The sequence below is a fragment of the Patiria miniata genome, unplaced genomic scaffold (assembly GCF_015706575.1).
Source record: "Patiria miniata isolate m_02_andy unplaced genomic scaffold, ASM1570657v1 HiC_scaffold_6, whole genome shotgun sequence".
Taxonomy (NCBI): Eukaryota; Metazoa; Echinodermata; class Asteroidea; order Valvatida; family Asterinidae; genus Patiria; species Patiria miniata.
This window is the reverse complement of record NW_024037073.1, coordinates 24791598-24818836: the sequence shown is the minus strand read 5'-3', so window position 1 is coordinate 24818836 and position 27239 is coordinate 24791598. Positions and strand designations below refer to the sequence as shown.

At 40.1% G+C, this 27239-nt stretch overlaps 1 protein-coding gene, 1 long non-coding RNA gene and 1 pseudogene across 2 annotated transcripts; 2 read left to right on the top strand and 1 right to left on the bottom strand.

Annotated features, from left to right (window-relative positions):
- Positions 1-433: 433 nt before the first annotated feature.
- Positions 434-3396, top strand: LOC119743357 (centromere/kinetochore protein zw10 homolog). Its single transcript, XM_038219752.1, has 6 exons — positions 434-483; positions 654-761; positions 2340-2412; positions 2621-2686; positions 3001-3136; positions 3325-3396. Exons 1-6 carry the CDS (start codon positions 434-436, stop codon positions 3393-3395), a joined length of 504 nt encoding a protein of 167 aa, XP_038075680.1. The 3' UTR covers position 3396.
- A 327-nt stretch (positions 3397-3723) lies between these two features.
- Positions 3724-26910, top strand: LOC119743356 (annotated as a pseudogene).
- On the bottom strand, positions 19288-21113 carry LOC119742754. Its single transcript, XR_005272899.1, has 2 exons — positions 21031-21113; positions 19288-20470 (listed from the first exon to the last, which is right to left on the bottom strand). It is a non-coding gene; the product is annotated as an uncharacterized LOC119742754 (long non-coding RNA).
- Positions 26911-27239: the final 329 nt, after the last annotated feature.

Genomic DNA, 27239 nt, shown 5'->3' with positions numbered 1-27239 from the left:
CTATAAATCTCCAAGAATATTTATGAAAACCTACAAATAACACTACGAATTAGTTCGGTTGTTCTATGGTTGTCTCAGGGTTCTACTGCGCATTGATTTTTATGACGATTCACCACAGAAGTTTGGAACAGTTAAGAACTTCGTAGCCTCTCCAAGAATACCAAAGGAAGTTGACGGATAACCACGCAAATATTTAAGATGAATGGTTATCATATGTAGTATGTGTGGGACTGAAAGTGAACAGTAAATTGCATTTTTTCATGGAAATATTTTGGCCTGAAGCTTGGCATAGGGGTTCTTTTTACCCAAGCGCCCCACTTTGTGCCGAAACCTCATATGGTTCAATACTTTGAGGTGTCCACTGGAACGTAAATTGTCAAACAATTGGCCATGCACAACGGCCAATTCAAGATCAACACACAGTCTGGCCTGTATGACTTCACAGACTTTTGTGTGTGTGCAAAAGCAGAATGTTACCCGGAGGTGAGTGGAGGCAATTTTGACCTTTTAACCCTAGAAAATCCATCAGCCGTGCCTGTGCATAAAAACAGCCAGTGCGTCTTATCACGTCCTCTGATGCAAACTGGTTAAGATGTTACTTTTTATTGTCAAAAAAAGTCAATTTGGTATCTTTATTTTTTGTTGGTATTCAGGAAGACATCAGTTCCCAGCTCAACAGCTCCACCAGTGATCTTCAGGACCTTACCAGACAGTTGGAGAAGACTAACGCTATCATTGATGTGCTACAGTCACTATGCAAGGTAATGATCAACCCCGTATGGCAAGACAGAAACGTTTCCCTAACAGGAACAGGGTGTTTGTGTTCTTGGGCAAGACACTTTACCGCAGTTGTCTTTCTCAAGGTGTACAAATGGTTGCCTGTGAGGGTTGAGACCATATGTGACGCGGTCAAGCTAAATGAATCATTTGTCGGGAACTTTCATTTGGAGATTCGGGCCAAAATAGAGCCACTTCATCACATCACATCTCTTGGTGTTCCGATTTCCATAACTTTTGAACTAAAGATGGTACCAGCATGCGGTTTTTACACCAGTAATGCTGAGATTGTGCTCTTTTCAAATCTGTAAAAAAAATTGACCAGGGTCAACAAACGACTCATTTAGCTCGATCGCATCACATATTGGACTGATCTTAGGCTGTTGCAGAAAACTGGTCTTGCAGCCTGGTGGACAGGGGTGATATTTATGACGCACTTTGAGCCATTATAGTGTAAAGTTCCTATAAGAAAAGGAAAAATCAAGTTATTGAACTCACAAACTGGAGTTTATAGCGATGTTTATAACCAGCATGACTCATGGACAGAGGGTAAGATTTTGATTATTTATGGAAATTTTGGAGTAAAATTACAATGAAGACGACAAAACCCAACATGACAGACCGTGCGACAGACCGTGCGTGTGCAAAAAAGTTGATTTCAATGGCATCAGCTGAAAAAATATCTAAAAAACTGCATTTTCTACCAAAAGATACTGTTCAAAATAAAACATATGGTCATATTTGTTTTTGTTGTGCTGAAGGAACACTTAACTCTTTCGCTACGGCGAGCCGCTGACAGCGGCTCATACAAATTGTACAGGTCGTACGGAGAGCCGCTGGCAGCGGCTCGGTTGCGTGGCTATGAATAAACAGGGTATCCCCATGACATGGGCCATATCTACATAATTTATATCGTATAACCTCTGATCCTAGTTTGAGCCGCTGCCAGCGGCTTTCCGTCTGGCCGGGGTGCGCTTTTGGTTATTGTGAGCAGTTTGTTTACGGAGATACATTCAAAGATGGCGGCGCACACATCGACGCTCGGCGGAATTTTCAGCTTTTAATTACGTCCAGTTGGGACAAAAAAGGTAAATTAAATTCCGTAGCGAAAGAGTTAATATCTTTTGGTGATCCGTGGACAGACTTTTAAAAGTAAGGTTGTGTTTAAAATTACATAAAATACATGAGTGATTTGAATGATTGTTGTACTAAAAGAAAACTTATGAATTGGGCTTTCATATCTTAGAATTTGAAAGTGCTACATGCAGAACTTCACTAAAACAATGCAATTTTTTTTTTTTTTTTTTTCACCCACCCTGTCTGTACTTGACCTAAACTAAACAGGGGCCCGTCACTACATAATCGCCATTTTAAGCACCACATTTTTATCCTGTGATTCCTTAAGGATGAATCATTTTAGATCATGGAATCATAGACAGACGTTGGAAATCATTGTTGACAAGTAAGTTTGTCTTATAATTTCATCCTCTTCATATTAAGAAACCCCACTTTCCTGACGATTCTAATGATTTGTCCGTCCGTTTTGTTTGACGGGTTAACAGTTTACTGACAGACTTTCAAAGCTTCGTCCAGAACAATGAGTTCCTGCAAGCAGCCGATGCTGTCAATGAATTGGTAAGAGACAAATGAAAGTAATTGCCAAATCAAATTAAGATGAGACTTGGTTCCTATTTTCCAAATTTGTCTTCTAAAAGGAATGCATACTTCTCTTCTGTACGAAGTTTACTTTAAAATTACAAATTTCAGGTTGTTTTTGTAAACTTTGAATCCACTGTAATCGAATTGTACTTTGCATATTTTGATTTTTTTTTTTTCCCTGCAGAAATCTGATTTGGATGTTCTCATCGAAGACGGATACTGTGAGCTGAAAATTGTCAAGGCTCTAAGGGTAAGGAGCTTATCCGTTGTCTGTTTACTTGCAGCAGGCCAGTGAGGATGCAGAAAGTAGATTGATCTTGTTAGAATCGCATTTACATCGCGTCAACACTGCTGGTGAAATATTGTCCAATTACAGACATACGAATAGACACGGAATGCGCAAAATCTGAGACAATCAAAACGTAGTGTACAAATATTCCATGGGGTTGTCTAAAGGGGCGTGGCTAACTCGCAAACGGTGACAGGTCAGTTGGGGTGACGTTGTTGAATTTTGCCAGCCAGAGAGAGACATTGCTAATAAGAGTTTTTTTTTCCCCGTTTTAGTCTGAGCAGCGAGTGAACCAAGAGACGCTGCTGCATCATCTAGGAGAGGCCTGGTCTGCCATGACTGTCTGGACTATACCCCATGCCAAAGAACCTGTCACCTTGACCAACGTCAGCCAAGTCCAACTCAAACTAGGTAGGTCAACAAGACGTTGGACGCTATGGCATGTGGTCTGGAGTATCATATTCAAGTTTTGTAGGTTGTGGGTTCGAGTCCAACCTTGGGTAGCGGTGTCGTGCGTGTGTTCGTGCACATTACCTTTTGACACCCATTGCTTCTCCCCACCCAGAAGTAAATTTTGTTTTTTCACATTTTTTAACCAGTTCACAGTGAAAATGCTTCGGTGACTGCCAATGCCATGAGCCAGGTTGGAATTCTGAAGAGCAAAATGTAAGTTTTCGGTGAGTTTCTTAAATGTTTGTCTTCTCTTTGTGACTGTTTTTCAAAACCGAGCTTTGATAAACCAAAAATACATTGGCAGAACGAATTTGAATTTTGAATTCACATTTGAAACAGACTTTGCTCATTGTATCTTTTCAGTCCTTTGAAAACGTCAGCTGCAAATCGACTTATTTCAACAAAATTATTGTCAATTTTCCATTTTCAGGAAAGAAACTGATTTTTTCTACAACCTGCAGAATTACCCGCAGACCACAAATTCAATGCTCCAGTTCACGAGGCCACGGCACTCCTAAGCAAAAGTTGTTTTGTGCATTTAGTGAATGAACGTGCTAACATCTTCTTTGCAGTCGCAGTCAACCACCGTTGGATTCAAGGTGCTACCCAAGAGCTCTGAGGAGGCGTCCGATCCCGTAGCTGTATACAAGAGCACACTGGCAATACTGAAAGCACTGAGTGGGCCGTTACTTAGCCTCACGACAGAGGGTAAAAACGGAGATGAGAACACTACGCTGATGGCTATGCTAGGTAGAGACCATTTCATTGTTTTGTTTTTTTTCCCCACTTTTTGTCTTTCTTTTCCCCATTTTGTCCATATGTTTTGCACACGTTTTCATTCTACAAGTCACTTTGGGAACTTTAATCAACTTTATATTAAGGTCTTTCACTGTAATATGCACCACGCCATCTTGTTCACGGGGCAAAATGAACGCGCGTTGCTAGACGCGGACCATTTTGGAATGACCGCATGTTGACTTGGAAGTGCCAAATGTTTCCATCGACGATGCGTACACAGCAGCGCGTGAAAAATTGCCCCATCAGCAAGATGGCGCATATTACCGTGAAACACCTTATTACAATATTCATTAACCATCATCTGAAGATGTGTGCCAAACACCTTCGTTATCATGCCTTCATCAAGGGTTGTGTGGATTCATTGTTAGAATGGCTTATTCTGATCTTTTAGGCAGTTTTAAGTGTCATTTTTGTAAGTAGATGTTTTAAGTACCAATTTCAGTGTCAGTTTTATGGCTGCTTTTGGAAAAGGCAGCGGGTGAAATTATGATGTGACATCGACAGTTGACCATATTGTGTCCGAACAGAAACATTTTCAGGCAAGTTTTTGTTAACCCCAACCTTTCCAAATCCTTCAAAATCCTCTTTGAAAAATGGAGGTTTTTGCAGAATTGAGGCTATATGGCAAAAATGTGCGGCTCATTTTGGATGATGCACTGTGTCAAGGTCTTAGGCCAGACCTTGTGTTGTTTATGCTCAGCCGTGCATAAATTTAGGCCTAGATTTACACCAGAAATCCTCTCCACTGTTCCAGGATGTCGCTGGCATTGCCTCGACAATTTGACCGTGATTATTGGAGGATTTGGTAGGATTGAGGCAGTGGTCACCCCTCCAAGGACCACATTCAAGAAATGACAGAGGATTTTGCAGGATTGAGGTTGCATCCCAGCAAAAATGCCTAGGTAGTTAATTCATTGTGCTGTTTCATTTTGTTCGTCTGACACGTAAATTAGGTTTGTAACCAAATGTTTCTTTGATCTTTACAGGAGAACACGTCTGGCCAAAGCTGTCCAAGTGTATCATCACACATTGTCTGGTGCACTCGATACCCACAAGCAGCTCAAAGGTAGCCACACAGGATTACTCTCTTCAAGACAATTGTTTCAGGGTTTAGGTTAAAACAAAATCAACATCATTTCCTTAAAGATTTGTTGTCTGTATCGTCATCTCTGAATTAAAGGGACACTGCGTCCTGGAACAGCCCAATTGGGCTAACACGCTTTGAACAAAATGATGTTACTTTTAAAAGTAGGATATAAACATTCACACGGCTATCCTTTAAAAACTGGGCGTTTTTGTGTTATTCTTGTATTATGCATGCGAAAACGACTTTCGGGTCCAATTTTCGACCCCCAAAAGTCGAGCTGTTTGGGTACTAGTTGTGATTCCATCCATAAAGTGTTTGCCTTTTGCGGACGTGTAAGAAACCACATTTTGGGCATTGGTGATTGGTCACCGCTGTTCATGAGCATATGGTGCTGTATGTCAATACACTGAAAACGACAGGACGAGTGTATTCGTACTCCGTCGTGTCTGATGTAAACAACCAATTTCTTTTTGTCTATTCCCAGGAACACTATTACATTAGGTTGGTTTCCTTTCAACCAGATGTTTGAAATACAGTAAACTCCGGCTAAACCGACATCGTATAAACCGTCCTATCGCTTAAATCGGCCGTCTGAGGACAGTCCCGATTGTCTCTAATGCATTTCCATTGACATTTTCATTTCTAAGTCGGCCTTTGTAAGCTGCCATTTTGCCTGTGTCGGCGTGTTACTTTCAGTCCCATTTCCTCAAAACCACAAACATTTCTCTGTATAAGTCGGCATCGTGCTCTGCGGTTTGCAAGAAGTGTCGAGTGAAAAGTCCCACACACTACGAACTGACATCTGTTTATCAATGGCATGGCCCGTGATTGATGCATCGGCCAGCACGTGTACACTAATCGCACTTGTACACTGTTTCATGCACAGTCTGTACATTGTGTGCATCGTTCGCTTACACGTGCGCGATCAAAAAGGGGTTTTCCTGATAGCACATCAATACCAGTAACCCCTCTCGACTGCAGGCATGTGCTTTGTTCATTTTGGGGGTCCCCTTATTGTACCAGCACGTACGTGCACAATGTACACTACATGTACATGGACGTACAGTATGCAAGTGATCTGTATATCGTACCACTGTTAACGCTAGCCGGCCGCGCCGTCCTTGCTTGGTACGTACGTACATGTACATGCATGACTTTCTGTGATCAATACCACAGCCTGTTTGTGATGATAAACATTGAGGATCTATTTGCTGGAATCAACCATGGATGTAGAAATAAAAGAGGGTAAATCAAATCCTTTGAATTTTAGCCATGAATCTTGTTTGCATGATCCAGATAAAGATGCGCATGGGCCATTAATTCAATCTATTTTTTTCACTCCGTGATTTAATTTGTGTATTTGTGTAAGTCGGCAAAATGACGACTTGCAGCAGAAGCCGACATTCGCGTAAGTCGTCACAAATTCTCTGGTCCCCAGAGTGCCGTCTTAGCCGGAGTTTACTGTATGATAAGTAAACAATCCAAAACCTGAAATTTTCGGGGATTTCAGGACCTAGTGCCCCTTTAAAGTTTATTTTATTGGAATATTATTTGAAAATCTTAAATGGAAAATTTGAGGGGACAAAAAGTGTTCTAGAAATTAAAACACTGAAAATCGAACCGGGAGGTTTTCAGTGATGGAATTGTGCCAATTTGGTAGAAACAATAAAATTCACTTGTGATTTTGTGGTGTATATGAATAAAAAAAAGAAAGAAGTCTGCACATTTAATGCTGTGTAGTGAATATTCATGTTTGAAAATGTATTTACAGAAATAGTGTATGATAACATTTGTTAATTTGTTTATTTTATCATATTCACCATTTTAGCTCAATGAATACAAAGCTGTCATCACGGCTACCGAGGGATTTGAAGCTTCTCTACGGAAAACAGGTCAGTCAGCAGTTACAGAATACAGAATATTTATATAATATTGGATGGCTTTGAGGTGGATACAAGAATATATTGCATGAGCTATGACAATATTGCACGAGTCGAAGACAATATATTCTTGTATCCCCCTCCCCAAAAAAGCCATCCAATATTATTATTTTTTATATCGAGCTGACTTAATTCGCTAGAAATACAATTCAAGACACTATCTTCATTTCGCCTTTTTCGTCAAACTATTTGAAGCTGCCATTGTAATTGTTGACAACGGTGCGCGTATATCTGGCCTGCTGAGCGCTGCATGCTTGCTGCGTGGGCGTCTTTGTTCAACGGTACCGCGCACTACGCTCTGTTGAGTGGTTGACAACTGTGAGTTTGCAGCGAAAATGCCTGGATGAGGGCGCGCCGGAGAATTTCCAAATTATTGCTATCTTGGTTCGTTTCACAAAAGCAAACAATACGCTGATTTATTTTTGACCGCTGGAAGCCTCATATAAATAATAAAATAAAACACTGCCTGGAAGCTAAATATTTGAAATAGCAGAGAATTTCTCTTATTCAGGGTTTATTGCAGAAACTGCTTCTCCACTGCTGACCTACGCCAGAGATGTCAATGTCCACTTTGCTAACAAAAAGGTGAATTCTTTTTTTTAAGGTACTTCTCAATATGTTGTGGCAACATTTCTTTAATAGCAACATTCAGTTTGTTTGGACTTGTGACTGGACTTGTGACTGGACTTGTGAAAGGACTTGTGAAAGGACTTGTGATTTTCTCGTGATTGAACTTGTGATTTACTTGTGACTGGACTTGTGATTTACTTATGACTGGACTTGTGACTGGACTTGTGACTGGACTTGTGACTGGTCTTGTGACTGGACTTGTGACTGGACTTGTGACTGGACTTGTGACTGGACTTGTGACTGGACTTGTGATGGACTTGTGACTGGACTTGTGATTTACTTGTGACTGGACTTGTGATTTACTTGTGACTGGACTTGTGACTGGACTTGTGATGTACTTGACTACATCCCTGACATTGTTTATGTTTGGTTTATTTCCTTTTTGCAAGTGTCAAGAGCTGATAGTTGAAGCCCGCAAGCTGATGAAGAGAGAGCTGCACAATACAAAGAGAGTCGGTACATGAAGGTTGACAACAAGAACGTCAAAGATCAAAAACAAGATGCCAAGGTTAGAATTTGTTGGAAATTGTGCGCTTCAAGACTAAACTGGATTTGATTGTGTCATTCTAATCAGCCTTTAACAGTTCTTGCAAGTTTAAAACATTAATTGAAATATTTATTGTTGAAATGTGTTGAATGAACTTATCGTATTAAATATGAAATTTCACTTGAGGACACTTGCAATGTAATTTTTTTTACTTCTTTCAGGACAAGTGCCACGTGAGCGAGGGTATCTTTGCACTGCCTGAGTGTGCAGTCAGTGAAAGCATAGAGTGTCTTGTTAATCTAGCCTACCAGACATTACAAGGAGCTCTTAGTAACACACCACAATGGTGAGTTGGACATAGATTAATTTGGGGGGCTAATCATCCTTACTTGCAGCAGAAGCTGAATTGTGAAGGACACGGCTACAACGTGGTTGAGCCGAAGGCATGTTATGTACAAGCGCCTCAAGCAGCCGTCGTATGACCCTCATGGCACAGGAGAGAATTGATGAGCAACTCTACTCACATCTTACCCGATCCGGGAATCGAACCCAGGCCACAGCGGTGAGAGGCAAGTGCTTTACGCACTGTGCCACCCATGCCAACTGCCTGATGTGATGTGTTTATGCTATTCTCACCATAGTAAAGTGAAGTCTGTTGTGAGCCAATATGGCCCATCAGGCTGGTGTTTACCTCCGGTTTCAGTAGCATGAAACGACTGAGAACATTTCTGTTTCCCACTGGATGGGATGCTAGTTCATCGCAGGTTACTCCCCAGCTAATGCCGGTACCCATTTATACTCCTGGGTGGAGAGAGGCAAGTGAGGGTGATGTGGCTTGCCCAAGGACACAACATATGGCCAGCAGCTGGATTGGAACCTCTGACCCTCTGATCATGAGTCACGAACCCAAACCACTTGGCTGCACTTGTCCCAAGTCATGTGAAAAAGCAAAAGTGCCTTTTGTCCAAGCAAATTGAAATGTGTTGAACAAAATGTCAGTGTACACAATATATTCAACCTCAACCTACATAGTGTAAAGGATTTCTGCTAATGTCTTATTTTTATGTTTGCAGTGCCATCCAGCTGTTCTACACAGTGCGAAACATGTTTGAGATATTTTGTGATGTCGTACCCACATACCACAGAGATAGTCTGGTGAGTCAACTTCTGGACTTTTTCAAACGGTCATTTAGTAATACTGAATTTTATTATCATCTGCTAAATGTCATAGTTGCTCAAAACAATTTGTCTGAAATGCATAGATAGGTGCTCAAAGATTGTATTAGAGATTAGTCATGTACCATTAGGGGAAAAAAGAAGACTTTTTCAGTGTGTAGTTTTTCTTCAAAATGATAACATGCCGGATGTTACAATTTTTCGGGTGCACCACAAAGTGACAAATCGTCTATGGACTTTGTGCACACGATACATCACTTTGTGGTGCAACTGACAAATTTTATGGGAAGATTTTGTTCCATTACTATCCTTTCACCAAATTGATTTTTGTAAATAAGTTGGCCAGTTTGTTTTCAAACAAATAAATTAATACATAAATCTGCCTCCAAGTCTGTGTCATGAAAATGTGAACATGCAGTGAACATAGTCAGAAGTGAACGTGAGTAGTCACTTAAGGCCTCTTTAAACTAGAGCCTCTCAACCCGGGTTGAAAATCTCAACCTGTCAACTGTGATCCAATGAAGATCCAAATTTTGCAAAAGCAAATTCTACTCGTGTTTGAAATACAATAACCAAATATGAATTCACAAGGTCGTAACTCCATTCTGCAACAAAGTCATATCTCGCGCAAGTAAAAACGTTGTATCTCGAGGTCCATTGACTTTGTGTGTTACATCAGGGTTATTTTGAAGTGAGATACAACCTTTTGACATTCTGAAACTCGTGTTTCACGAACGGCCCATTTTAGGAGATACGACCTTGTTGCACAAACACGACTAATTGCTAACTTGGGTTGCTAATGGCACATAGGGACATTTGCAATTAAACTGAAACATACCTACCGATTTAATGCTAGATTTGACCTACCTCGCTACGCCAACCTGACAACCTACCGCTTTAACTAGAAAATCCTAGCTCCAAGTGAAGATAGGACCGGTACCAAATAACCTATGAAACTATTCCGCCTGACATGGTATCATTTAGAAGAAAATAATCATTGAAGGTGCTTTTAGAAAATGTGCCCGCTGGCACATATTTTTCATGTGTTAGCAATGAAATCCAGTTATGAGACCCCTAAAATTGTGCAACCATTCTCTCTGTTTTCCGGAAATGTATAGTATCCACTGAGCTGAAACGTCAACAAGTTTGTTATGCACCCTTTTTATGATTGAGCAATATTATTGATTCGAATGAAAACAAAACAAAAAGCACAAAAAACAAATGTTCCTGTGTACAAAAGCAAGGATGAAAACAATGAAGAAAGTTATGTTGATATTGTCTTCAACTTACACAACAGAAATCTTGACATTTCTTTTATGTTTTTTTTAATTTTTCTTGTGAAACAGCAAAAGCTACCCCAGGTGTGCGCTCTCCACCACAACTGCATGTACATAGCCCATCACCTGCTGACACTGGGCCATCAGTATCGTCAATCCTTACCCCCGCCCCTCTGTGACGGCACGTCCACGTTTGTCGACCTCATCCCTGTCTTCAGGAAGCTGGCATTCGAATGTTTTTTGGCTCAAATGGTAAAAAAACAGCAGCCTATGTTTTCTCATTTGTACCGAGTCAACACAGCCTGGATGTGTCGGGTTTCTACTGTACCTCCTGATATTTCAGTGGGACTAAACTTCAGCACTGAGTTGATTTTATTGGTCTAGAACTGTTATCCCGTTGTTAAGCCTAACCATGCCAGATGCAACACAGTGCATCAGGTGCAAACATCTGTGGGACCTTGCTGCACTGTGCTTTCAAAACCAGTGCATCAACGGCCAATTCTGAAACATTGAGAGTCAGGCCGTGTCCGAAACGGGCTTCCAGAGCTACGGCTACGTCTATTGTCAGCGCGTCCCCGCGTATTTTCAATGGGCGCAGACCTAGACCTAGCTCTAGACAGTTGATTCGGATGCAGCCTGAGTCCCATTGACCAATGCCACAGTGGTATCCTGCTGCAGTTGGTGACCACAGACTCTGAGGCAGTTTAGCCTTGAGATTGCCAACCTGATGGATCTTGCTACACTGAGCAGGGTGGTAGACAAGTGTTGCATGTTGCTGCGTTTAGCAGGGTTTCTAGCCACAATACCCTGGAGGGTTAGGGTTAAGGCCAGTGCATCCTTCTTGGATACGCCAATCCAAAGTTTGGACATCACAACAGGTATTCATCCCACAGATTACAAAAGTTGCAACACATTTCAACTGCAGCAAATTTCACTTTGAGTGTTATGTGAAATGTGCATTGCATTCACATTCATATGAAATGAACAACCCTCATCGTGTTATTGTTACCGCTTCTATGTTGCAGAGAATTCAGCGAGATCAATTAGTGGAGAGTCTGTCTGGTGCTGAGGGCTTTGACAAAGTGGCCACTGATGACAACTTCTTGGCGTGTGAGAGGGCCATTAAACAAGTAGGTTCTGCAACAATCCAAAATTTTGTGAGAGGGCCATTAAACAAGAAGTTTGGCAACAATCCAGAGTTTTAGGCGTGCCATGGCCCGCTTACTTTTTCCTGCTCGCTTCCTCATGCACATGGTGGAGAAAGTCTCCTCACTAGAGGTGCGAATATCCTTAAAATGGATTTGACTGTTTCATGCACGTATGGCGGAAAGCACAAACAACTTATTGAATTCTGTGCAAACCAGGTTAAGTTGAGGTAAGAAAACAATTCCTGAATCTAATTTGTTTGTTTTTGCAGAATTTGTTAAGACTTTAGGTGGCCCTGGAAGTGATGTTTATAATGTGTTTATTAAATGCACAGTATGTTGCTTTGTGGACACCAAAAAAAAAAGAATTTTGGGGGTTTTTGTTAGGTGTGTAGCAGACTACTCAATGGAACTAGTCATGAGGAAGCCATTTTGTTGTGTTCCCTGAATATGTTTCATAAATTGTGAACTGTTGAATGGGATGGTACCAGCATTTGGAGATACAGGCCAAAATAGGGCCACTTCATCACATCACTTCATCACATCTTTTGAGGCCTTTTCACACTGTCCAATATCAATATCTCTGCGTTGGAACCGGTTCCAAACCTGAGATTTTGTTCAACCCTTTTCCCACTTTTAAACTTTCAACTTGGTTCTGAGCCGGGTAGTGAGCTTTAGCCGGATCGAAATCAACCCAGGGAGGGACCAGGGTTGAAAATCTCAACCCGGATCGAAATTGCATTTTTCGGCGTGAACCGTGTCGAAAATGATAGTGTGAACCGCCCCAAGTTGAGTCACCCGTGGCCGATCCATGTTGAGTTGAGGCCGACATTCTACCAAAAATCTGACACGCCACAGTGACGGCTAACCTATATACACATTTTATTAGGTCATCTGTAGACTATTTATGTTGACATTTAAAAACTGAGCCCTTCACCGTGGCACATCAACGAGAATCCTGATCCCCTTCCATCATGCCCATCCCCAACCCTACCTTCAGCCTCCCTTCCTGCCTTCGACAGCGAGCCATGGCGGCTTCGCCGTTCTAGTTTTTTCCAGAATTTTATTTGAAAGTATATTTTTAAAACGTAATTAAACCTTAAAAACCAAATTATGAGGTTTTCAATAATGGAATAGACCTTAGACATAATGACGTCCTGCTTTGTTTACATGTGCGCTTTCCTATGGGAGCCAGGTGTCTTAGGTCTATTCAGGCATGCCACTTTTCCTCAGATCTGCTGATTTCCTCATTTTTTTACTTCTCATGAATGCCATTACAAATTGGAAAATACACTACAAAATCTTGGTCTGGAATTTCCTCGTTGTTTCTTAATTCTCAGTTGCATGCCTGTCTATTGAATTGAAAAAAAAAAATGCTGTTCGGATATAGGGCACGTTCAATGGCGGCCATCTCTGTAAAAAAAACTGCAACTGCGTATTTTACGCAATCAAGTACACAATGCGCAGTGTTGAAAATGTTCCAAACGCGCGCTTGTTGCTCGAAATATGTTTGAAATACGACGCAGATAATGTGCATTATGCAAGTTGACACTCAAAATGCCGAAATCACATGGTCATCTGCATCTGTAGGAAATGACGTCACTTGAACGAGACCTATTCGGTTGATGATTGAATATTAGAATATTTGGTTTATTCGGCACAGCCCTAGAATAATGTACGATAAAAAAGATATTTTTCTGATTTCATCGTATTCAACATTTCAGCTCAATGAGTACAAAGCTGTCATCACGGCTACCGAGGGATTTGAAGCTTCTCTCCGGAAAACAGGTCAATCAGCAGTTACACTACAACCAAACCAAATAATCATACGAAAGAAATGTAATGAAATACTGCCTTGAAGCTTAATATTATAAATAATATCAGAGATCTTTCTGTTCCAGGGTTTATTGCAGAAACTGCTTCTCCACTGCTGACCTACGCCAGAGATGTCAATGTCCACTTTGCTAACAAAAAAGTGATTTTTATGTAATGATTAGTTAATTCTCAATATATTGTGGAACATTTCTTGAATGGCAAAATTTGGTTTGTTTGGTCCCTTCTGAAACTTTGTATGTGACCCTCCAGCACGAAACCAGTTGGAAGTTGCTTGGCAATATTTTGAGATACAGCCTACAGTACATAGAATATTTATGAAAATTGGGAACAGATTGGGAATTGACTTGTTCCTGGACTTGTGACTGGATTTGTGATTGGCTTGTGATGTACTCAACTACATCCCTGACATTTTTTATGTTCTGTATTTTTTTTTTTTTTGCAAGTGTCAAGAGCTGATAGTTGAAGCCCGCAAGCTGATGAAGAGAGAGCTGCACAATACAAAGAGAGTCGGTACAATAAAGGTTGACAACAAGGACCTCAAAGATCAAAAACAAGATGCCAAGGTTAGAATTTGTTGGAAATTGTGCGCTTCAAGGCAAAAGTGGATTTGATTTTGTCATTGTAATCTTCCTTCAAGAAGTTCTTGCAATTTGAAATCATTAACCCCAACCCTCCTCAGTCCTCCTCGATCCTCCAGGCGGTTGTAGAGGATTGAGACAGAATGGCAAAAAAAGCTTGATTTTGGAGGATGCATTCTGTCGAGTTCGTAGGCTGTACCCAGCACTGTTTATGTTCAGCCATGCATAATTTAGCCCTGCATTATGCTCAATGTCATCCGCACTGCTTCTGAATGTCAACAGCACTGCCTAAACCCATAACAGTGATTGTTGGTGGATTTTGAAGGATTGAGGCAATGATCATCCCCCCACTGCAGAAATTCAAGATATAACGGATGATTTTGGAGGATCGAGGCTGAATGTAATTTTCACATGGTAGCAATTGGAGGATTTTGCAGGATTGAGGATGGTTCCTTGCCAAAAGGTTAGGTTTTTTTTATATATATTTCAATTAAATATTCTTGAAGTATGTTGAATGAGCTTATCGTATTAAAAATATATTTAATATGGAACCATGAAATATGTAATTTCATTAACCCTAACCGAACTCAACCCATCAAAGTCCAACAGCAGGTTTTGTTTAAATCTGTTGGGATAGACACAGTACCCCTAAACTGATGGTCTTTTGCATTGGGTTTGGCATACCTCCAGAAACTAAAGTCCAACAGTGTGTGTGTACAATTTCCCATGTGGGTGTTGGAATTTGCCTGAATGGGTACGGTTCCTAGACAATTAGGCTGGGGAGTTAGGGCTCAGGACAAACTGTCCGAAATGCAGAGATAGGTGCTCAAAGATTGTCTTGGAGATTAGTCAAAAGACCATTGGAAAAAAAGAAGACTTTTTCAATATGCAGTTTTTCTTGAAAATGATATTATGTCAGATGTAACAATTTTTCAGGTGCACCACAAAGTGACAGATCATCTATGGACCTCGTGCACACGATATATCACTTTGTGGGGCAACTGACACATTTTATGGGAAGATTTTGTACCATTACTAATTTTTCACAGAGTAGGCCTAATTTTTATAAATAATTTGGCCAGTTTATTTTCAACAAATGAACGAATAAATAGAGTCCAAGTCTGTGTCATGAAAATGTGAACATGTAGTGAACATGAGTCAGAAGTGAACATGAGTCGTCACTAAAGGCCTTTTTACACTAGAGCCTCTCAACCCGGGTTGAAAATCTCAACCTGTCAACTGTCTTTTGATCCAATGAAGATCCAAACTTTGCAAAAGCAAATGCTACCCGTGTTTAAAATACACTAACAAAATATGAATTTGTCGTTTCAGTGCAATAAGGTCGTTACTCCATTCTGCAAAAAAGTTGTATCTTGCACGAATAAACTCAGTGTAAAAACGTTGTATCTCAACGTCCGTTGACTTTGTGTGTTACATCCGGGTTATTTTAAGTGAGATACGACCTTTTGACGTTCTGAAACTCGCGTTTTTCGTACGGCCCATTTTAGGAGATACGACCTTGTTGCACGAACATGACGAATTGCTAACTTGGGTTGTTAATGACACATAGGGACATTTGCAATTATCCTGAAACATACCTATCGATTTAACGAGAAAATCCTAGCTCAAAGTGAATATAGGATTGGTACCAAATAACTTATGATTGAAACTATTCTGCCTGGTATCATTCAGAAGAAAATAATCAGTGAAGGTGCTTTTAGAAAGTGTGCCCGCTGGCACATATTTTTCATGTGTTAGCAATGAAATCCAGTTATGAGACCCCTAAAATTGTGCAAACATTTTCTCTGTTTTCTCAAAATGTATAGTAACCACTGAGCTGAAATGTCAACAAGTTAGTTGTTATGCACCCTTCTTAAGATTTTGAGCAATATTGAGCCCCCCCCCCAAAAAAAAAATTCACCAAAGGCAAATATTCCCATGTTCCTTAAACCAGTTAATGCCGGACGCCATGTATACACGCAAAGATGACAGATAAACACACAGGGAGCAAGGCCGGAAATATCTGTCAGCGACCCGCTTGTAGCAAGCGAGGCTGGAAATATGAGTGTGCTGCCCGTGGGTGATGGCTTCAACCGGCCTGGCTTGAGGTCGAGTGAAAATATATCCCGCTCTTCGTTCCGTTCTTGTCAAAATAATCTCAACTTGAACTTGTTAAAGCAAGGATGAAATCAACAACCAAAGTAATATTGATATTGTCTTACAATTGCTTTACAGAAATCTTGACTTCTGCATTATTTTTTCTCATTTTTCCTGTGAAACAGCAAAAGCTACCCCAGGTGTGCGCTCTCCACCACAACAACTGCATGTACATCGCCCATCACCTGCTGACGCTGGGCCATCAGTATCGTCAATCCTTACCCTCTGTGATGGCACGTCCACGTTTGTCGACCTAATTTCTGTCTTCAGGAAGCTGGCATCCGAATGTTTCTTGGCTCAAATGGTAAAAAAAATAGCAGCCTATTTTTTCTCATTTGTACCCAGTCAACACATGTTGGGTTTCTACTGTACCTCCCAATATTTCAGTCGGACTTATCTTCAGCACTGAGTTTTTAGCAGCGGCTAGCAGCTCAACAAATCATCATGTCTCTCCGTTAGTCCGTTCGCTAGTTAGTTCGTTCGTTAGTCAGTTAGTAACAAACGTTGACATTGTCTGTTGCTCCTACATACTTTGACAGATTTTAACCCAACTTTGTCAAAAGTATCAGTAGCCCAGCCCCACCATGTCACATGACCAAACTGGGGTTAAAGGTCATCATGGGGTCAAGGTTAAGATATTGTCAAATTCCAAATAAGCTCAAATGACAAAAGTAGCGCTGTCAACATGTTGGTTGTGGGTCAAACATTAAAAAATGTCACTGGTGTCCTCTTCATCTGACCTACAGCTATGGGGTAAAACGTCAAAATAAGTTGCACATGCATTTGTTGGCCCGCAGCCTCTAAGATCCGATCGACATCGAGCTTGTTTATATTGATGTAGAACTTAGCCGCTTGTTAACCCTAACACTGTACATCAGGTGTAATCCTCTGTGGGACCTTGCTGCACTGAGCCACCAACACCATTGCATAGACGGCCAATTCTAAAACAATCGAAGCTAGTCTCATTGAAAAATGCCACAGTTGTATCCTGCTGCATTCAGTGACCACAGACTCGGAGGCAGTTTTGACTGGAGATTTTTGACCTGATAGATCTTGCTGAAAGAGCAGACATGTCATTTTGACAGGTGTTACACATTGCTGCATTTAGCAGGGTTTCTAGCCTGACTACCCTGGAGGGTTAGGGTTAAGGCCAGTGTATCTTTCTTGGATTCGCCAATCCTAAGTTTTGACATGACAGCAGGTATTCTTGCTGCAGATCGCAGGAGTTGCAGATCAAGTCACCTGCAGCGAATTTGGCTTTGAATGTTATGTGATGTCAAATGTGCACATTCAAGCAAAATAACCTTCCTCATCGTGTTATTGTTACTGCTTCTATGTTGCAGAGAATTCAGCGAGATCAATTAGTGGAGAGTCTGTCTGGTGCTGAGGGCTTTGACCAAGTAGCGACTGACGACAACTTCTTGGCGTGTGAGAGGGCCATTAAACAAGTAGGTTCGGCAACAATCCAAAATTGTAGGCCAAGTGAAAAATAAACCAGTTTCTTGCCATGGCCCACTTGGGTTTTTCCTGCTCGCTTCCTTTGTTGTGTTGTTTTTATTCATATATTTACAAAATAATTTACAAATGTATTGTCAATGTATTTGTTTCTAATGAAATTGTACCTTTGTAGAAGGGGTGACAGCTCCTTCAGACACAATTTTGTACCAGCAAAAGAGTCGAGAAAATGCATCAATCAATTCATCATCTTGGAAAATCAACCATCTTGGGGGGGGGGGGGTGCCCGCCTCCTTGATTTTTTTTCAAAGGGCTCGGACGATAAACTATTTTTGTTTTTTTTACTCGGCCTTATCTCGGACTTGGATTTCCACATAAGAATATTCAAATATTCAATTTTGTTGATAATAATGAAGTCAAAGTAAAGTTTCACCTCTGCCTTTTAGGCTAGGAATCTTGCCATATCCTTTAAAGAAATCCTCCATTTTGCATTTCTGAAAATTACAGCAAAAGCAAATGTTGTATATTAAGCCTTTAACAGGCACGATTTTGTCTGAAATCAGACCTTTTGAATCTGAGAGAAAGACATTACCGGTCTCGAAAGGAATGCATCTTTCAGAGGCAATCTCATCCCTGTCTTTATCCCAATGCAGGTTGTCCATCAGTTGGGTCACCTCCAGCGAGTCTGGACCGACATCCTCCCCAGTAACATCTTCACCAAGGCCATGTCTACACTCATCAACACGGTACTCATGCACATCCTGGAGAAAGTCTCGTCACTTGAGGTGAGAAGATCGCTAAAGTATTTGACTGTTTCATGCAGGTATGTCGTAAAGAACACACAACTGATTGAATTCTGTGCAAACCTCTGCCCAGCTAACACATTTACGTTGTGACAACGTTGCAAAAAGGTCAGGTTTTCGTTGTTGCCACGTGAGGAAAATGATGTTGCGGCAACGTAAAAATGTTGACTCGCGTGCGCGTTGCTACAAGGTTATCACGCAACGTTACAATGACGTTTCCACAACGTAAACGCAACATACATCACAACTTTTTTTGGTCGTGATTGCACATGATTACCACCTTGACGCCACGTTATTTGCGACCAAATTGACACATAACAGCAACTTCTACGCACGTTCCTACAACCTTTTGGCGACATGATTACCACTTGATTAGCACGTTACTGCAACCTAATTTGGGACGTCACTGCAACTTACTGGACACGTTGATGCAACTTATTGTACACGTTAAAGCAACGTATTGGACACGTTTAAGCAACTTTATGGGCACGTTACTGCAACTTTATGGGGACGTTACGGCAACTTTATGGGGACATTGCTGCAACTTTGCAGGCACGTTATTGCAGCTAAATGGGACGTTTCTGCAACTTTAAAGGCACGTTGCTGCAACTTTGTGGACACGTTACTACAACTTAATGGACATGTTGCTGCAACATGGTGGCCAACTTACTGCAGCCTACTGGGCATTTATGGAGAAATGTTTCTGAAAACGATAACAAAACAATTAAACATACATGTAATTCATGTTTCTCTAATTTTATTACAAAGAGTGTTCAGAAACAACAGCATGTAAAAACATTACTAAAATGCAATCACTAAAACGGTAAGTGTAATTAATATTCACGGCAATTATTTGGACACATCAATATGCACATATTACTACAGCGTCCATTTCGTGAATGGTATACAATTAAAGTCTTTTACTTGAATCCACATTAAGGAATTCACGCCTTAGTGACTGGGCTGAGCTCTAACGATCGGTTCATACTTCAAGTGAAAGCAAATTTTGAAATGTTGACATCGAAACCATTTGACACAAAATTGCCCAGAGTTAAATGTGGTTCACTCTTTTTTCCCCAGAATTTTTAGCGCTGGCGTTAATGATTGCCGTAACTTCACAAAGTGAATTGCCGTAACTTCACAGAGTATGAACCAACCTTTTAACAAGACAATAACGTTGTTACTGAGCAATTAGAAGATAAAGGGTCTGGTCGCCAATAATATAGCCAGAGCCGGAATGCAAGGGCTATTATCGTCGACCCACTAACCACTAACCGGTTTTATACATCACCTTCAGAGGGGTACCATATCACAATGTTACCCACACTAGAGAATACCTATTCATGTATTGGATCAATTCATGAAAAATACACAGTGCTATACGTAACGTACATTCAGGCAAAAGAATGGTTTCATATAGTATTTGAAAATTAGTATTTTCCACTGTCCGTGATGAGAAATATAGTATAGGAAGGCGACTTTCACATCGAACAAATAAAATAGATCAGACAACTATTAATCTACTGAATCACATGCTTTTTAAATCTGTCCTCTATCTAGATCCTTCATTTTCTTTCTCTCCCATGGAACATCTTCAAAAGAAAACTCAAAGGAATTGTTTTGGTAGCTATAGAGTCTATGAAAAAGAATTACACTTGAAAGGGATACTTGAATAGCGTTTGTTCGTGAAGATATATTTGTATGCAGGGAACTCGCAAAAAAACCTGCATTTTAAAATATTGACATTTCAACATGATTTTCTTTGAGTACCTCCATTAAGATTGGCTAATTGCCCAATCTATGTTTTAGAGTAACATTCATTTAATGGAACCTTTAACAGAAGATTATCCAGATGTAGAAGTAAGTGGATTCCTTGTTCAGCAAGGTTAATTGTCAATATGGCACTTCTCCAAAGACACGAATCTGACAAGAAAATAAGGAAAACAAACAACAATGTATCAATTATTTAAACATTATGAACCATTTAATGTTTGCTGCCTCAGGCCTAAAACACTCACTGCGTGTCACGCTGGCTCACCAGATGTGAAATTTAAAACTACATGTATATCCAGATAATGTCTGTCTTCTCAATACATGTACTTCAAGCAGAGCTGTGCCTGTGTTTCTACATGTACAATCTTTAACCCACGAGAGACAGGGATAAAATAAATGAGCCTCTTGTTTCAAGTTGACCCTGAAATCAAGGATATTTCTCAAATGTAAAGGGTAACCAAAAACCCTTGTTGACAGTTAAAGCGCAAGCCTGTTTAAGCATTTTTATGTAATCTAAACAACTTCATGTTCAAATGTATGTACGTAACGATCAAAATGTTGGTTCTTCCGCAAGTTTATGGTCTTGGTAGTCGGCATTGCATTAGGTCTATGGTGCTCGTTTCAGAAGTGTATTTAAGGTGTTTGTCGCTGATACCTGTTTGGACCAATCAATTTAGTGACTGCGATGGTTAGTTTCTTAATACACGTACCTTGAATCTTGGCCCTTCTGGATAACCAAGCACAATCGGCTGCCATTTCTAAAAGTTCATGCGAAGTCATGTCATGCAGGTACCTGAATATAATACAGAAAATATTTGATTACCAAAGAGCTCAAGCTTTTTTAAAGTTATTTAAATTCCACACGAAACAATTTCATTAAATGTTAAGAAGAACCGTCCAGTTGCAGTTTTGATATGCGCATAATTATTTTATGCGAATACACACTGGGTACACAGTGTTTATACGTCGGTGAAGGGCAAAACCTAATTTGATTCATAATTATTTTGATTAAAGATCCGTTGCCTACGCTACTTCCGAGTTTCACCCCGAAAGTTTATTTACTTTTTTTCAACTGCTATTTTCCTGCGAAATACAAGTTATTATTTTTGAAAGACATCTAACGATAAAAATTATAAACTTCATTGCATTTCTTCACAACATTCAAGTTAATACCTGCTAAAAAATTAATCAGCTCTCGCCGGGGAGGTTCACGCAAAATGTGTGGTTTTTTTTGGGTTATTTTTAGAGAGTATTGGGCACGCATCTTTTCTGGCGCATGACTCGACAAGAATGACTTTGTTAAGGCGGACGTGCTAGTATGAACATTTTTTGAGTTGGAAGGATTTGGATATGCATGCAATGGGTTCACGGTCTTGAATTTTATAGTATAGATAAATTTCATGAATACATAAATTGAATTAATATAGGTGTCTGGTGAACGTCAGGTAATCACTTAACAAATTTCGACCAAGGTGTATTTTCAACACATTTTAAAAGTTAATTTCACCATCTTACAGAACATGTATATAGAAGGTCAGTGTATGTTAAATTACTTACAGCAACAACATTGAAGAGATGTGCGGGGTGGTTTTCAAAATAATTAGAAACTTCCTCCCTCGAAGACTGCTGAAGTTAAAAGTTTAAACATGCCACATCCTGCTGCCAGTGCACTCACGTATAGCATACATGTGTACTGCCTACCTGGAGAAAGTAACGATGTTTTTTAAGGTTGAGAAATATATAAAACTAATCAAGTTTGAACACAGTGTAAATATGATCCCCGTGCTCTTCAACCCACATAAATAATAAAACTAGTCTACAAATGACCCTTTTTAGAAAAGGCTTTTATAGTTCGCGTATTTTTCATTGATCTTGTAACAGTGCTGACCTGGCCCTGAACCCTACTCCACACACTTTGGTCAAACTCCCATAAATCACGCCAAACCCTGGGAGCTATACGGCCCGAAAGCCCGGATTGAAACTGTATACACTTGTTATGTACAAGCCAACGAAAGCCAGATGACCGTTTATACGTGTACGGTCCTGGTACGTGAACTTTAGGCCTGACCCTTGAGACTAAATTGCTAATGCGCGTTGCTATTACAACCGTACACTGTGTCTTTGAGCGGGAATTTTATAACGGACTGTTTATGCTCAAATTTGCGCTAGTTTTAGTTGAGAGAATATCAACTCAGATCTATAAATTAAGAGATACCCCAGGTAACAATTTCACGGTTGTTGGCTCGGGTATCATGGGTATTTCAATACAATATTTTTACATTTTGATTAATTCATCAATTTGAAGAAAAAAATACAAACATAGGCATATACTATAGTACACAAATCAAAAGTCTTCTCGATATAATGTATACACTTTTGCCATTTTTGCCATTTGCTAAAACAATATCTGTTTAATGTAAAATTATAACTATCGAACAAATAACTTTCCAACCTAAAACGTTGTTAAAAAGGTCTAACATGAATTCGAGTAAATCTGATCCACATGTATAATATTTCCTTGGAATGATACCAAGATTTTATTATCAAATTGAAAACCAGATGACTTGAACGTTTCTTTCAGTGTATGATCTCCAAAACTGTTCGCATTGACGAGCCTCCAATCTCAATTGAGGCACATATTTTCACTCTTAATTAATCTACATTTACTCTGATCGAGTCTGAAGAACATTTTCAACAATTATTAAAAAAAACCAAAGATGATAGGCATAAGAAAATCTTCATTTTTTGACAGCGACTTTGTTCGAAAAGTTGTTTTACTTTAATTTGATCCTTTCATCAGATTTTTAGACAATGTGTTCGACACAAGAATGAAGTCAAGATACAGAAAATTTCATTCCTACCTTCTAAGAAATGCTGTAGTGAAAATAACTTGCTTGGCGACCATGGCTACTTCACATCAACTGGACGGCGAGTCGGCGACCGTTATAGTGAGCTGCTGCTGCTCGATTGCTGACTCGACTGAGCAGAGCAATTCAAATAAGCTATCACGCGGTCTGGACGTGGAATTTCTGCTGATGCGCATGCGCCATGGTAATATTTTCTTTGAGAACAGGAATCATATTTCTAGTTACGTTGGTGTGTGCAATAAAGTACATGTATACATTGAGTATTCAACAATGAATATGAGCGGGAAACAGTCGCGCTTTGACCACGATCTCATCCATCTTAGACCATTAGAAAAATATCTGGAAACATTATATTCCTACTACGACAAAACAAACATGATGATGTTCGAAATTTCATGAGTTACATTATTAATTAATGCAAGGCGGCACCCAAATGTTAATTATTATCAAATAAAACATCATTAATTAAAACATATTATGTTCACTTCACATTCAGTAAATCGTAATCACAATGTTTTTGTTAATACCACAACAGCATGGATCGTAACGCACAGCATAATTGCAACTTAAATTCAGTGTCAAAGCACCTTTATAAAACGTTACAGCAACGTGAGCTCTCAACATAACACAACATGAAAATACCAAACTGCAATGTCACGACAACATGATATTTACAACTTAACAACACCATTATGGTGAGACTTTTATGCAACGTCATCATAACGTCATGAACACAGCAACGTGGTGAAAATTGTTATCTACAACGTCATGACAACGTGAGAATAACAACATACCAACAACGTTGTGGAAGTACCCACGTACAATGTTACAACAACGTCATGATTTTTACATCACCGCAACGTTTTGAAATACTAAACTACAACGTCGTGACAATGTGATTTTCACAACTGAAAAAAAACGTTATAAAATAATGTAGATTGAACGTTATCTCAACGTCATGATTATAACCTCACAGCAACGTTGTAAACATTCTAAATTACAACGTTCTGACAACGTAACATTGACAACTTAAAACAACGTAATGAAAACACCTACATTTAACGTAACCACAACGTCATATTTATTACTTTATTACAACGATTGTGAAACGACCACCATACAACGTCAATACAATGTCATATGATGACTTTCGTACAACGTTGTACAAATTACCAATATACAACATTTTTACAACCAACACTTATACAGTCAAACGTTGTGTCAACGTTGCTTAAATGTCATCGTGACACGTTACCAAATGACAACATTTTCACAACTTTGCACAACGTTGTGGCAACGTGATGTGTTAGCTGGGTGGTGTCTTGGCATGGGCGTCAGGCGCCGTTGGCAATGCATTAGATTGTCCCTCCCAGTGGTCTCCCTGAACTCTCCTTTCGTAAGTGTGGAGGTGGTACTTGTGCATGGAGTGCATAGGCTGCCAACAAATTCCTAACTCAGCATGTCTTAGGGACTATTGTTAAGCTGTGGCAGGAACTTCTACATGTCACTTGGTGGTCAGTTGGTCAGTCTGTCTGTCTGTCCCCAAAAATTGACCAAAAATCTTTGAACAAAAATTGACAAAATACCATGCCGTTGTCAGTAAATGCACTCTTGACAAAAGTTATCGGAAAACGAGGTTTGTCTCGATCGATGCGTATGCGCATCTATTTTGCATATGTCTGTCCTCGGAAAATTGAGCAAAAAAGCTAGCTCCCTAAGTTTCCAATATAATGTAACTACAACATTTTCGCAAACAAAAACAGTGATATAGTTAACAAAAATTGTTTGTAACATTTTGTAAAGTTGTTTATGAAAATTTTGTAAATGGAGGCAAGATACTGCTTAATAATGTTAACTTAATACTGCTTAATAATGTGTGTAGCCCGCTATTTTGATGGGAAACTTAGGGGGCGTATTTTTGGTCAATTTTCAACTCGTGATTTTCACGTGAGACGGCTGCCCGGGCTTGTTTTTATGCACAATCATTTCATGTTAGGTGACCAGAGCTTATTGTGCACTCACACTTGTTTCGTCTGTGATGTCCTTGTGGAATACTGCCACTAATTGGTTAGAACATTTTTGTTGTTGCTCAACTTGACAGGACATCTCAGCTGATGATGCGCAGCAGTTATATTTGTTACTCTCGGGACTGCAAGACAGAATTCCACACTTGATCAAACCAGGAGAAGATGAGGTAAGAAAGCAATTCCTGAATCTAATTTGTTTGTTGTTGCAGAATTTGTTGATAAGATGTTAGGTGGCCCACGAAGTGATGTATATCATGTGTTGAATAATGCACAGTGTGTTGCTTTGTGCATACCAAACATAAACACAAATGTGTTTTTTTTTGTTTTTAACAAGCACATTCTGTTGAATGCAAACAACATATTACCGTTGAGAGGTGCATTATTTCACATTAAAAAAATGAATCACTGTGTTTTTTGTTAGGTGTGTAGCAGACTACTCCATAGCTTAGAAAAGTGTATGATCTCTGTATATATAGTTGCAGAGGATGGACACGACCGATAATGCATTGCTTGAACGATACGTGATTACCATTGCAAGCTTATGCTTCATTTGCTCATAAATTGCCCACAAATCCACTTTTCAAACAACTAGAAATGCATGGGCGTCGCAAGGGGGGGGGGGGGCAAGGGGGGCACTTGCCCCCCCCCCCCCCCCCCCCCCCCCCCCCCGGAAAAGAAAAACAAAAAACAAAAAAAAGGAAGAAAAAAAAAAAAAAAAAAAGAAAAGAAAAAGAGGCGCGAAGACAAAGTGTTGTGTAAATGTAATGAGTTGGGGGGGGGGTGGCAAATTGTCCCTGCCCCCCTCTAAAACTGATAAATCGAGAATGTGTTGAGAAATAAAAGCATTTTGGGGCAAAAAAAATTTTGCCCCCCTCTAGAAAAAATCCTGGCGACGCCCATGTAGAAGTGTATTCCTTATTGTAAAGGAGGTTTACTGTTCGTATTTGGATTGATGCGTAGGAACCAGTTTTGGTGCAGAGTACCGTTGATCAGTGGATGTCATTCAGCGAGATGCTGTTAATGTTAGACGCCAGCATGCAAGATATTGTTGACAGGTGGGCGGAGGGCAAGGTGAGATACAACACAAATCAGATTCAAATTATAAGCTGGAAAATTCTTTCAGGTTGAACAAAGAAATTGACTGGAGTGGGGTTTGGACCTATGACCTCCGGATTGTCGTTCCAGTGCTCGATCAACTGAACTATCTAGCCCTATGCTGGCAGTTCCCCATTTAAAAAAAGTTGTATCTTGTCTGAGTGATCCCCGTTCGGTATTTGTAGGTTTGCAGCATTGCTAGCATCGTGACTTAGGGCGTGATCCCTGGCTACATGGTATATGTGGGATTATGGCTTCTGACTAGCGCCCCTTGAACAAAGACATTGACAAACCACCAACATTGGGCTGGATAGCTCAGTTGGTATTAGCACCGGAACGGCAATCCGAAGGTCACAGGTTCAACCCCTGCTCCAGTCAATTTCTTTGCTCAACTTTAAAATTAAAAACATTGTTTATGTTGGGAACTCCTCTTCTTGTCTAGTTGCTCTTTAAACATTTGAGACTGTGATTCTCTCCGTCATTCCAGGGACCACTCGCTATGGTGTTCAGCGCCAGTGATGTTAAGAGCCTGATACGGGCCATCTTCCAGAACACCGACAGACGAGCCACAGCGCTCGCCAAAATCAGATAGGACCAGCCGGGAAAGTAAGCTGAGTTCAAGGCATATAGGATCATTTGCCATCATTTCATGAACTGGACCAAATTTAAGGGCTAATAATTTATAGCTGACGTCGTTCCACTGAGCTGTTCAATGTATTGTGTCTCCATGCTGAAAAACCATGAAAAAAAGCTGTTCTTTTTCAACCCTCAAAGTGCAGTTTGTAGAATCTGTCATGCATAGAACCCATAGGTCACAGGGTGTGTCTGAGTGCCAGCTCTGTCAGGGGAAAGTAATGCACAGATATATGTAGTGTACCCAAGCATATGCATGAAGTCAACAGCCAACTCACAGCTGTTAAACGGATGTAG

Excerpts from the sequence above, each read along its gene's own strand:
- LOC119743357 (XM_038219752.1), top strand. The coding sequence starts at position 434 with ATGACTTCACAGACTTTTGTGTGTGTGCAAAAGCAGAATGTTACCCGG. Across the intron at positions 762-2,339 it reads TGCTACAGTCACTATGCAAG|TTTACTGACAGACTTTCAAA; the intron begins GTAATGATCAAC and ends ACGGGTTAACAG. Across the intron at positions 3,137-3,324 it reads CCAAGTCCAACTCAAACTAG|TTCACAGTGAAAATGCTTCG; the intron begins GTAGGTCAACAA and ends TTTTTTAACCAG.